This window comes from Colletotrichum higginsianum, chromosome 8, assembly GCF_001672515.1.
Source record: "Colletotrichum higginsianum IMI 349063 chromosome 8, whole genome shotgun sequence".
Taxonomy (NCBI): domain Eukaryota; kingdom Fungi; phylum Ascomycota; class Sordariomycetes; order Glomerellales; family Glomerellaceae; genus Colletotrichum; species Colletotrichum higginsianum.
The window spans coordinates 2,132,653-2,144,933 of NC_030960.1; the positions used below are offsets into that span (position 1 = coordinate 2,132,653).

General features: G+C 55.8%; 4 protein-coding genes across 4 annotated transcripts; 2 read left to right on the forward strand and 2 right to left on the reverse strand.

Annotated features, from left to right (window-relative positions):
* Positions 1-1,720: 1,720 nt before the first annotated feature.
* On the forward strand, positions 1,721-2,338 carry CH63R_11620 (cupin domain-containing protein; the record flags this gene model as incomplete). The annotated part of the gene is made up of 1 exon (XM_018306594.1): positions 1,721-2,338. One exon carries the CDS (start codon positions 1,721-1,723, stop codon positions 2,336-2,338), a length of 618 nt encoding a protein of 205 aa, XP_018153435.1.
* A 3,398-nt stretch (positions 2,339-5,736) lies between these two features.
* Positions 5,737-6,180, forward strand: CH63R_11621 (Transposase; the record flags this gene model as incomplete). Its single annotated transcript, XM_018306595.1, has 1 exon — positions 5,737-6,180. One exon carries the CDS (start codon positions 5,737-5,739, stop codon positions 6,178-6,180), a length of 444 nt encoding a protein of 147 aa, XP_018153436.1.
* A 768-nt stretch (positions 6,181-6,948) lies between these two features.
* On the reverse strand, positions 6,949-8,103 carry CH63R_11622 (Urea transport protein; the record flags this gene model as incomplete). Its single annotated transcript, XM_018306596.1, has 1 exon — positions 6,949-8,103. One exon carries the CDS (start codon positions 8,101-8,103, stop codon positions 6,949-6,951), a length of 1,155 nt encoding a protein of 384 aa, XP_018153437.1.
* A 996-nt stretch (positions 8,104-9,099) lies between these two features.
* Positions 9,100-10,115, reverse strand: CH63R_11623 (uncharacterized protein; the record flags this gene model as incomplete). Its single annotated transcript, XM_018306597.1, has 2 exons — positions 9,100-9,239; positions 9,332-10,115. The coding sequence occupies 2 exons, from the start codon at positions 10,113-10,115 to the stop codon at positions 9,100-9,102; spliced, it is 924 nt and encodes a 307-aa protein (XP_018153438.1).
* Between the last annotated feature and the right edge of the window lie 2,166 nt (positions 10,116-12,281).

A 12,281-nucleotide genomic window follows, 5' to 3' on the forward strand; every position in this document is an offset into this window, starting at 1 on the left:
TTGCTATAAAGGTGCGCCTCGGCAGTCAGAAAACATGTCGGTCGCGTCGCCAGCCTCTTCTTCCAGAAGTCGCCGAGTAACTCCGGACAATTCCGCGATCTTTTGGCCACTCAAGGCGACATCCCCGTGGGTCATGTCCGCGGGCGAATTTTAAGCTTGATTGCAGCCCACGGGCTGACTCCCCGACCTCGCTGTAGGCTGGGGTTGAACCTGACGATGCGGGCCCTCGAAGAGAGGAGGTGCTTGACGAGCCCCCCTTCCCCTTTGAGGTTCCGAGGTCCCCGGCTTGGGGCGGGCCGGCGGGCGGTTCCGCCAGAATCCTTCCAGAAGCCGGGAGTGACAAAGTGGATGACTCCCCACGGTTCAGACCGGCGTCGGACGGGCGCAAGTTTCGGAGGAGATGGTGCTGGGGGGGCGTGTTTGCAAATGATCATAGCTTTGGCGACCCAGTCCCCACAGTCCCGAGTTCGACGTGCCGTTCGTCACATTAGGTACATGTCACTGAGAATTGGTGTCCCTACTTCGCTACCAAGTCACTTTGCGAAGCGGGGGCTCCCCTATTGGTAGATGAGGTTTAACAAACTTTTATCCTCTTTAAACTCACAGGCCGAGATTGGTTGGATAAAGCGGGCGTGGACTTTTCCAAGTTCTCCTGCGCTCCCAACGCCAAGAGTAGGCAATATATATCCAAACTTAAATCAATCATGATTCTCAACAGATGGACGGATGGCTAAGTGGGAACAATTCACATGAGCCCAGCGCAGCACAACGGTCGCCTTTCCCCTCTCCACCAAGCGGTCAAGCCTAAGACACCCATCATCATCCACCTCAATGCCGTCTGAGAGCTTGCACTACACTACGAACCCCCCCCCCCCGCATCGCTGGCTAGCTCATCCTCGTAGTGCGCACTATACAGCTTGGAAGTGCTGGATAACAGGCCACTATGCAGCCAAGTGCCGTCCTTTGGAGACCGGTCACTCTGCGCGCTTGCGGGATTCCTGCACGTCTCGGGGATCCTGCCTCGCCTCAGCGTACGTACGTACGTAAAGCACAATCGGGTATGCAGAACAGGTGGCGTCGGCATTGACAGGTAGGCTTTTTTCCTTTACTTTCTCCTCCTCCCGTCTGATCTCCCCAGCCACCTCGCGCCTCTTCTCCGGATTCGGGACGAAGGGCGAGGACGAGGAACACGCAACACGCAAACAACAAGAGGTAACCGCGGCGGTGGCTTGCTCTCCTCCCTGACTGAGCTCTTGAAAGAGTTTCCATCCAAGAGACGCGCCCCCCACCCTCAAGTCTGTGCGCCGAAGCCAACAAGGCCAACGGTCACGGACCGGTGACAGCGCTTGTCTTGACTCTTTGTACATGATAAAAGGGAGGGGAAGGAACCTTTTCGTCCCCTTTCGTCATCCCACCCCTCACCTCCGAATCGCGTCCTCCTGGGCTTCTCCCGATACCAAGCGAAGCAGCGCGCCCTGGGCCCCGAGTCCTGATTCTGATCCTGAACGGACGATACCTTTCGGACGAGTCCCCGACGGCGAGACTTTGGCAAAGTGCAAGACCCATCATCAAGCTTTTCCCACCAGTTCTTCTCTCTTTCGCAACTCAACCCCGATCCGTCGAGTGGTTGTCTGTCCTGTTTACACAGACTGGCCCACGGTGCATCTTGTCTTCCGCACACACACACACACACACACACACACACGCACGCACGCACGTCATGTCGTCCTCCGGAGCTCCCCCCGCCGGAGATCTCCCCCTCGGCCCAGTCCGAAGGCACATCACCACCCACGATGCCAACGGCCGCGCTGTCTACTCGGACGCCTTCCCCGTTGAGGTGACGCCCGACCCGCTGCCCAACATGTTCTTTCACACCTGCTTCACTACCTCGGAGTCGCCCGTCACCATGGACGACGAAAAGGACCTGGCCGCCTACGCCCCGCACCACCCCCGTATGCCGACCCTGCACCTGCCCTCGGGCTCCGTCCTGCGCGTCGTCGACTTCGGCCCCGGCACCGGCCCCATGATGCACCGCACCGAGTCCTGCGACTACGGCATCGTGCTGAAGGGCGAGGTCGAGTGCCACCTCGACGACGGCGCCGTGCGCACCCTCGGCGAGGGCGAGATCATGATCCAGCGCGGCACCATGCACGGCTGGAAGAACGCCACGGACAGCTGGGCCCGCGTCGTCTTCTGCCTGCAGCCCGCCGAGCCTGTGAGGGTCGCTGGCCAGGTCATGGAGGACGACATCCCCTTCATGAAGGTCTCGGCGGATAGGCAGGCCGACTTTGAAAAGTTCAAGGCCGAGGAGGCCAAGAAGAAGGCCGAGGGCAAGTAAGTAAGTGGTAAAGTGTTTCAGACGACAGGCGTTCTCGGTGACCGCTAAGAGCGTTATGATGATAAGTCATGATAAGTCGTGAGAGCGTATCATGAAACGATAGCTCCAACAGGCAGGGGGAGGTGGGGTCTGGGCCGGTTTACATGGGCCAAGGTGCCCGTCTCAGGCACTTATATACTTACAAAGTACCATTTACTCTCATAGTGCCTATCCATCCCCCTTCGGCATGGTCATTGTACCCATGGCCAAGTGATACATATCTGTCTGGCAGTTTTGGACAGCCAGGACCAGTATCTTGACAGAGAGCGACCGAATCGGAAAACAAACCAGGCGAGCATCCGTTACACTCTTTGCAATCCTGGCTTATCGCGTGTACCCTCCGACAAAGAGGAAAACATTACTGTTGAACAAGTCTTTTGTGTTGCCCTTGGTTCTATCAAAGGTGCGGTATCCAGAGCCAGCGCTTGTTGGTGGATACAGCGCACTACTCACACTGCCAGAGTTGTTTGGTCACTTCTACGGACGGCAGAACTGCGGCCCTCCGCAGCTGCAATCACCGAGAGCTTTATGAAGCGGTCGTCCTCTCCTTTGTTCTTAATCGTGCAGTTGGAGGAAAACATGGCGGACCCCACATGGAGCTTAGCGGCGGTCGCGTCTACTTACTGCACCGGCTGGCAGTTCAGGCCATACCGTCGGTCCAAATTGGTGAGCGCACCATGGCCCGGGCTCTTCTTTCCGTATGTTGTAAGTACGGTAATGTAAGGACACATGAGTCGAGTCCGAGCACGTGCGAGTATGGATTCACATATAGCATGGTACCTAGCGAGACGACCCTCTGGAGAAATCTACACATCCAAAGCGACTGCTGCAATCGCTAGCTTTACCCTTCATTGGTGCACCTTTTTGAACAGTTTGTACCACTATAAAGTTCGAAAACCCACTGTTGTAGAAGAAGTAATAAAAAGGAGCCCCCAACCCCTAGGATGGTTAACTTGTAAAGAAACAACTGTACAGAGATAGTTCCCTTGTAGAAGATGTTCGTGCTACATCAATCATGCCTCTTCCACCTGCAAGTCCTCCAAAAAAAATAAAAAAATTTGGGGTTTCTTTTCTGGCATTGTCTCTATATTGAATTCGGATTCGGTTGTTTATCTTGCCCGTGTATCGATTGTCAATTTACTTCAGAGAATCTCGCTCACCCAGGCTCATGGACTTCGAGCAAATGTCGAAGAAGACCAGCTCCTAGTTATGGTGGCGGCAATGTGAAGTCGTATTCTCAGACGATGCGTGATATCTCACTAAGGACTCGGAAACAGTTGAGGGATGAGAGGAATTCGAAAATGGGGTTGGCGTAAGTGGACGAAAGGTTGAAGCATGCAAACTGTCCAACACGCCGTGAGGCCTAAGGATCCCGGTTCTGAGCGAAGAATAATAGTTTCGGCGCGCCCATGCATGAACAAACGTCAAGCAAAACCCACTTCAACATGGAACACAGAATCATCCTAGTCGACATGCTATCAGGGCGAGAGTGTAACCTATTAGCACCTGGCGATTGCCCAGAATAGGGGTGTGCCAAACACGTTGGTCTTCAGGCAGAGTGAACGATTGTCACAAACATGGACGACCTTTTACTGGGAGTCGGGGAATCCTTGATACCTTTATGCCATACAAGGAATAGGAACTTGCGAAGCGCTTCTGAAGTCTGAAGGAGGCACTGTATCACAGCTTAGAGCGCACAGCTAGGTATGGAATATCTATGTGTGAAGTGCTTAAATTCCACAGAAGTAGCCACGCTGTGGGTTGCCTCTCGACTAGGCTTGTGACCAGGCTGAGCTTTGCGGCCAAAACTTCACTATGCCATAGTGACAAACGGGCTTGCTGAAAGCAAACAAAGTATGGTTCGGCTGAGTGGGCGATACCTACACAATCGATCATCCACTCTCTTTAAGCTAAACTCAGCACCTCTGGCACCTCAGGCACGGCTATCATTCAATTTTCGAGCCACATTTGATTGCAAGCCCCACCCCTCAGCTGTCGTCCTGCTTCGAAACGTGGGGCATAGGCTGCAGTGGTGTAAAGCATGATGTCGTTGATAGCACGTAGATGTGTCTATTCTACAGGAGCTGTGGGCCTCCAAATTGTCACTCAAACCATCCACCCCAAGAAGGGTAATGGCAAACTCGAACCGGCTTCAACTAATTAGAGAATAGAGATTAAGCGAGGGTCATGTGGCAGCCAAAGAAGAAACCCGGTTGTTCTTGATGTTCAGAAGTTTCAACTGAAGTTCCGTCCCGTCCATGGTAAGGACATATCTGGAAAGTTGTTCCACAGAAGTTGAGAAACATCGTCATCATGTGACAGTAGATGACGCAGCGGCCTGGAAACTTTCGCCGTTCAAGATTGCTTCTTGATTGGAGCGACACTCGGACGTCGCGCTGCCTCAGGGGCACGTAATGAGAAGAGAAAATAAACAAGAGGGGAAAAAGAAGAAAACAATAATAAAAGAAATAAAGAAGGCGAATAAAAGAAGAAGAGAATAAGGGAGGAGCGACGGAAGTGACGAGAATAAGCAATGCAGAGTGGACCCATATCGGGTGACCGTCTGCCATCCCATCTGGCAGGGAAGGGGGGCGCCGGGGGAGGGGTTGGTGTTAGTGTCAGCGGGTGACCGGGATTACTGTTATCGCGGGGGGCAGTGATTCGATACGGGGTTTAGCCGAGCAATCCCGAGTCGGGTCTGTCTGAGACCGCGTCTGACCGCGGAAAGTCGAGGGTACAAAGGGGGACATTACAGTGAGGGCCCAGGGGGAAGAGGGAGAGATGGAGAGAGAGAGAGAAGGAGAGGAGAGGAAAGGAACGAGTGGTCAGACTCGCACGCAGACAAAGGAGTCTTGTTGTTTTTTTCTTTTCTCCCCCACCCCTTCGATATTTTCTTGCTCAACTTGCTTCTTCACGCGACATCAGACACGAAAACACAGCCTCTGTGTCCCTCTCCCCCAGACAAGGCGCGACTGGTCCTTCCCCCCCGAGAGCCCTCGACCCTCGTATCCACTACCCCGAATGCTACACCCCTGATCCACCCCGAGAAAGTGGGTCGGCCACCGGGAAACCGCGCGAAAGAGAAAAAAAAACGAAAATTTGACCTCCGCCCTCATTCTCTCTCTCAATCCTCTCCAACACTTCAACACCTTTATCTCATCTCGACATCGCCGTCTCCCCCCTCCCCTCAACTCAACTCAGTTGCGCCCACTCCCTTTGCTTTCAGCGACAGCCGCTCTGCCCTGCTTCATCTTGATCACCCAACCATCAAACCCCCTCACATAACCACTCAGCTCAACCCAGCCCAGCCCAGCCCAGCCCTGCTCTGCTCTGCTCTGCTCTGCTCTGCACTGCCCAGCATGCCTCGCCGCGCCGCTCTGGAGCCCAAGCCCCGCAAGCCGCAGTACTCCCCCGAGAAGCGCGCCCGCATCGCCGTCCTCTCGGAGCTCGGCATGTCCCTAAAGGAGATCTCGCTCAAGGAGGAGGTCCCTGTCTCCTCCATCAAAGGCATCGTCACGCGCTACCGCCTACAGCAGGCCGGCCGCGACCGCCCCCGCCCGGGCCGCCCCCGTATCCTGTCCGACAGGGACGTCAAGACCCTGCTGCGCGTCCTCGAGGAGAAGCCCGCCGTCTCTTACGCCGAGCTCAAGCGCGAGGCCGGCGTCACCTGTGCCACAAAGACCCTCGTGCGCTACCTCCAGCTCGAGGGTATCAAGCCCAACAAGCCTCCCCCGGGCGACTCCGAAGAGGAGGCCTCGCGCATGCGCGTCTTGGCCGATGACGCTGAGAATGACGAGAAGTGAATGAGATACATCTTCTCCAGTCCCCCTTCCTCCCCGCGCTCGGGGAGGAAGGGGAACATAAGCACGTCGGGTCCGGCACGAATTAGTCGTTCGCGGGCTCGCAAACACGTATATTGTTGCGTCTCTATATGTCAGATCGTTTGTAAGGCTTTCTCCCCAGGGCTGGGTGGAGCTTGGACGATGAGCTAACAGAAAGATGCAGAACACCCGAGTCAAAAGACTCCACTTCACATTGTGAGGATTCGCGACAGGCGAGTCGGCTGGACCGGTGGCAGAGTCATCAAGGTTTTTCGTCGGGTGGAAAGGGTGCAACAACGTCGCCATGTCGACCGTCGCAGTCGCAGTTCGCAACCGGTTGGGTATCTATCTGGGCACCCTCACCCCACCAGCCTCGCATTGAGATGTTGCAGTACAGGTGCGAGGGGCGCGAAAGGGGTTTGCCGTCGCGATGCTGCGCAGGCAACATCCGGCGTCGAGAAAGCTGCATCGTCAGGCATTCTACGTATACATAGCATTACAGTAAAGGCGTATCTCATCGCATTGGCGCGCTGAGGGACACGGTCGGCATGGACGAGGGAGAGCAATAAGAAGGAGTGCGGGTTTCTAGCTTTCACCAGATAGGAATGAAGCCAGTTGTTCGTCTCCCGCAGGAGGAGGTCCGATGAACGATGTGGAGCGAGGCCTTGGCGTCCTCGAGATCTCGAAGCTCAAGAGGCCAGCAGCAAGCCCGGCGAAACAAATTCCGAGGCAGGGGTCTCGACACTTGGTCTACTTACCTTCACTCAACACTCTATCAACATGCCTCAGATACGCTGCATCTCTAAACTCTCCGACAACCTCGCTCTGGTCCTTGACCTCCCCGTCGCCCTCGGGCTTGGCCAGAACCAGGAGCCCCTCCTTTTCCGCTCTCATCCCCCACGCCTCCCAGCTGATGTCCAGCATCCGCCGGTCGACGAACACCAGCCTCCCACCCTCCCGCACGGCCCCGCGAAACACCTTGACCCAGTTCACCCCGCCGTCGACCTCCGTCTCATCGGCCTCCCAGTCGCAAGCCCGCCAGCCTGCAGGCCTCGCGTACCTAGCATCGCTCCGCAAGCCCGCGACAACGAGGCACCTGAGCTGAAGACAGCCCATCCCCGCCGCTCCGAGCCGGATGCCGTCCTCGCCGTCCCGGTCTCGCCCGTAGGCCCGCAGGTCGATGAACAGCGTCTCAAGCAGTGTCATGGCGGCCCAGTCGACCGCGAGCAGCTCCGCCCCTCGTTCAACAAAGATCCTCATTTCGAGCCTGTACTTCGTGAGCGCGTTCCGCCGCAGGCGGAGCTGTTGCCATGGGTCCCTCGGAACGCCATTGAGCATCATATGCCGCGGCAGCACCGCCCCTTCTGCCGGCGTTGGTCCTCCGGTATCCAGACCGTCATCGCATCTCGTCCCGCGAGCCGTTCCGTCGCACTCACGGAACACCAACGCCCCGCCGGCCATGCACCTACCTATCTCATCGTCCGGGCCCTTCGGCCAGAGCTGCTCGAAAGACCGGAGACGGCGCTGCTCGAGGTCCTGCAGGGCCAGCTCCATCGCCGCAGGAAACCTTCGCTTGAATTCCCTCACCAGCGCGCCCGCGTTGGCTTGCTCCATCAACGGGAGCCATATGTGGTCGCGGTCGTCGTGCTTCACCCGGGTCTCGAACCTACCTCTCACGCCGGCCGCGCCTTTGATGTAGACGTCGATCCGCTGCAGGTCGTAGATGGCGTTTACGGGGCTCGCGGTGTGCGAGCAGACGCCCCAGTCCGGGACGAAGAGGGACATGGCGCAGGGGCTGCTTACCGTGAGGACCTCGAAGAGGATCTGGACTTGGAGTTCGGCGGGGAGGAAGGCGAGCCGATCTAGGATCGACGAGCCCGGCGGAAGTGATGCCTGGCGGCTCATGGCTGAGAGAGCAAGTCACGAGGCCTATAGATGTGTTGTAGGATTCCGCTCTGGTGGCTACTTACCATTCCAAAGCGAGGTTAGAGAAGAAGCGGTGTCTCGAGTGGTGTATCCAACAAGCGGTGCCCATCTTTAATAGAGCTCAGGTAAACTTCGACAGCGGCCCGTGGGGCAATCTGGCTCTTTGTTCGGCGATCTTCAGCAAGAGCCCTGACCCGGATCGTGACCATGAACAATGACATTGAAACCCGGCCCCCTGACTCCGAAAGCCTCGAACATTGCGGAAGGTTTCAGAGTAGGCGACTGGTCAATTCAGGTGAAAACGGCTCTAATTGTCAGAACCGACAACCCGAGATCGGTCTCGCGCGAGCGCCCCTGGCGGTTAAAAGAAAGTGAGATGCTATGGAACTCTTGCTAGGGAAGTGCCGGAAGAGTGCCAGGGGTAGGTTTGTGCTTGAGAACAGTTACGTCTGATGCCTGGCGCCGTCCTGCGTCTTCTCAAACGGCACATACCTGACATATCTGAAGATCGACAACCGGGTAGGGCAAGACAGCGATGTTGTGGACACAAACGCATCCGGATACTTCGTTTGACACCAGAAACCCTAAAGGAAGTCACAGAGTGAAGATCATAAAGAAGACATTAAAATCTTTAAACAGTCTAAATGAAGCAAGTACACATATTTCCATCCAGTGTGCATCTATGTCCATTTCACCCAGGTCGGCGCCGCCCGACCAGATAACACGGTGATGGAGGGACGAGCCGAGCATTTAGAGAGAAATTTGACTCGGTGTCATACATTCTTCAAAGATCTAATGCATCCAAGTTCCTTGACCGAACAGTGATCCTTAAACCTTACTCAAGCATAACAATTATAGTTGCGGAGAGCACAATACAGCCTCAGGAACGGTCATTCTTTACTGTAAAACAACGCCAGCCAATGTAACACCCAAACCAGTCCACATCTATCTCATCCGCCGTCCAGAGCCCCGACATTACTCCTCGGGTTCCACAATCTCAAACCCGTCCTCCTCGTCCACAACGTTTTTCTTGGGATACCCCTTCTCGACCCGGACATACTCCGACTCCGACTCCGATTCTGGCTCCGATTCAGCATCCCGCCCCTTGATAAGACCTACCGGTTGAAATCAGTCATACTACACAATCACTCAATCGTGAACCGTTCCTCTCTCGTCACCGAAGACCTCCGCGCCGCTGCCGACTTACCTTGCTCCGCACCACCGCCGCCCGCAACAGCCCCGCTAGGAGTGACGCCATCCGGTTGGGTGATCTGAGTCTCCAGAGCATCCAGCTCAAAAAGATGGCAGCCCGGCTCACCAAGACCCTGCAGCTTTTCCATATCATAGGGCGGCTCCAGCTCCTTTTCTTCGTCTTCATCCCATCCCTCAGCACCCTGATACTCACCCTCGTTCCCCCAACCACCCCCGGCAATCCCGTAGAATCTGCCCTCCTCGAACGATTCACCGCCAACCCCAGGGTACGCACTCGCGTTACCATCACTGCGGGACCACGGCACTTCGTCTTCGCCCTCATTCTCTGCCCACTTGGATATGTCTCTGTTAGCATGCCCGGGCATGCCGAGGTTCAGACACTCCCACCACGCTGTTCCCCCCTTCTGAAGTCTCGCTTCGCAGAATCGCGCCTCCTTCAAGAGCCCCAGGTCGATCAAAAAGTCGACAACATCGTACTCTGCGCCCTCTTCCTCCTGGGCCCACGCCAGCAGCTGAATCACACACATGAACTCGGCCGACGCCGCGTCCCGGCTCCACTCGAGCAGCCGGCAGCAGATCCGCGCCCAAGTCGCGATCCACTCCATGTCGAGGGAGCCCGCCGCTTCGCGAAACTCGATAGTGTTCATTGGGTTCGAGCGCCAGTCTGTGTTGTCTTCGAATTTGCCGTCCTCTCTCCTCGGGCCTTGGGCATTGACGTTGCGGAGACTATACGCATCGAACTTGTAGTTGATGTTCTTAGGACACCACGGGTGCTTCATGAGCTCTCCGACCTGGGCGACTGTAAGGTCGGCTCCGAGGAGGTCTCGAACGCCAGACATCACATCCCACCGGGCCGGCGGAAACCTGTCGCTGGGCACTTCGACAGCGCCTCCGCAAATCCTGCGATGTGCGTCCCAGAAGCTCGTGTCCTCACGAATGTCCTTTCGTATCGTGCCGGGAACGCGGGGGTAGCGGCGTGCGATCGGTGGAGGGCGGGGCCGGGGAGGGGCCAAGGTGCCGGAGGTGGGCTTGCCATAGTTCCTCGGCATCGGCACTGGGGCTTGGTAAGTGAACTGGGGAGATCCGATTTGTTCGTCATTATCCCAAGTGCTACGCTTGGTTTCTTTGGCTTCAGGTACGTCTTGTTGGTGCTGCCATGGCTCTGTCTGAAGCAGCGCGATGTCATCTTCCTCATCCAAGTCCATCTCGCGCGACATGGCTTCCGAGCTCACGTCTACTTCCATTAGCTCACCAAGACGACGATCTCTCCCAAGAACTTTGGCCTTTTTGAACTCTGCTGGAGCCATGTCGGCTGTCTGTCTCATGTGTATCTGCCTGTGTCCGTCTTCGGCGCCGGTATTGCCACCCTGCACAGTGAGCTTGTCAACCATGGCGTATGCGGGGCCATGGCCCTTCCCGAGATCGTTGATCTCATTCACTCGAGCGGATTGGCTGTATGCGGCAGCAGAACGCCAAGGGGCATGAAGTCTACTGATGACGGGATCAGCTGCCCACAACAGCGCGGCGAACTGCCGCAAAGCCCTTGCATCGATCCTCTGTGTCGGTCCAGGTCCAACATGGACGTGAAAGCCGCAGCTGGGGTTCACTCGGCACCGGAAGCTGGTTGTGATTACACTTACCGCGAGCCGAATCATGTCGTACGACAGTTTCATGTCGTACATGGCTGGGGAGTTCAGCTCGACCCGCTGCCAGCGGTATCCGTCGACGTGATCCGAGTGGAGAGAAACATCATCCACAACCCGGAATGCTGACATGATGTCTTCACCATGGATGGCTTGGGCTGAACCGGGCTTACCATACTTCCCTTTGCCACCCTTCACAGGCAGCCCTGAGTCGGCCAGAGCACGTTCGATACAATCGTGGACGTACTCCATCCTCGGCTCGTATTTCCTCTCCAAAACGCTGCCCTTGCTACACGCCTCAGTTTCTTTCCAGTTCACTGGAACGGTAACCAGCGGCTGCAGTTCGTCTTTGATGTCCGCATCAGGATCGGGTTCTCCTTCCAGGACGAAGGCGACGAAGAACTCGAGCTCGACACCGAGAGACACACGCGGCGGCATGGTAGGTTTCTTGAGACTCATGGCGATCTTGGTGAAAATTGGGTTCGATGGCGTTTTCCGGATTGAGTGATATGGTTTTTAATGTTCTGCAATTAGTCAACAATGCGGCGTTGAGTAGTTAATGTACTTGCTGAATTGTATGCCGGGGATTCAAGATGCTATCATGGCTGTGGCCGAAGGCAACCTAAGTACTTCTCCGAATGTCAACGCGTACAGGCAACATATTCCGAGCCAGTAGAAGACAATCGGTACTGTCCGTCCTCAACATGGCTGTTTGTCTTGAAAAACCGGAAGAGAATGCGGCAGAAGCGCTGCTACAACTCTTCTTTGACGATTTTCTTTTGCTGTTTGTGGTCACAAAGACAGTTGTTAGTGAAGAGAAATCCCCGCTGAGGGTAGCCCCATACCAATGAGAAAACACCAGAGAGGCTGTCTCGGACCTTTGTTGAACCAACAATGTCGACACATGGATCCAAGACCCAAAAAGCAGACGGACAAGGGCCGGGGGGAGGGATTAATTCATTTCTTTGAAGTCGTCATGACTGTCAATCATGCCTAAAACGCAAAATGCAGAGCAAAAAAGCAACATGGGGTGACATGGCCCCATTACCCCCTGTAACGCACCGACTCCTCCTCCAACTTCAAAATGCCATACAGGTTGGGAATATCCATCGTCTCCATCGCATAATTCCACGTATTCCTCGTCAAAAAAAATTAGGGCCGCGCGGTAGGCACGCAGGATCGGTTAGTAGGGAATGTGAATACAGAGAAGTGAAAGACCACCTCGAGTCTGCAGTTGTTGTCATGTCGCCGCAATCGAAGCCATCACAACTCTGGGTGGTCGTAGTCTATGGCGCCTGACAT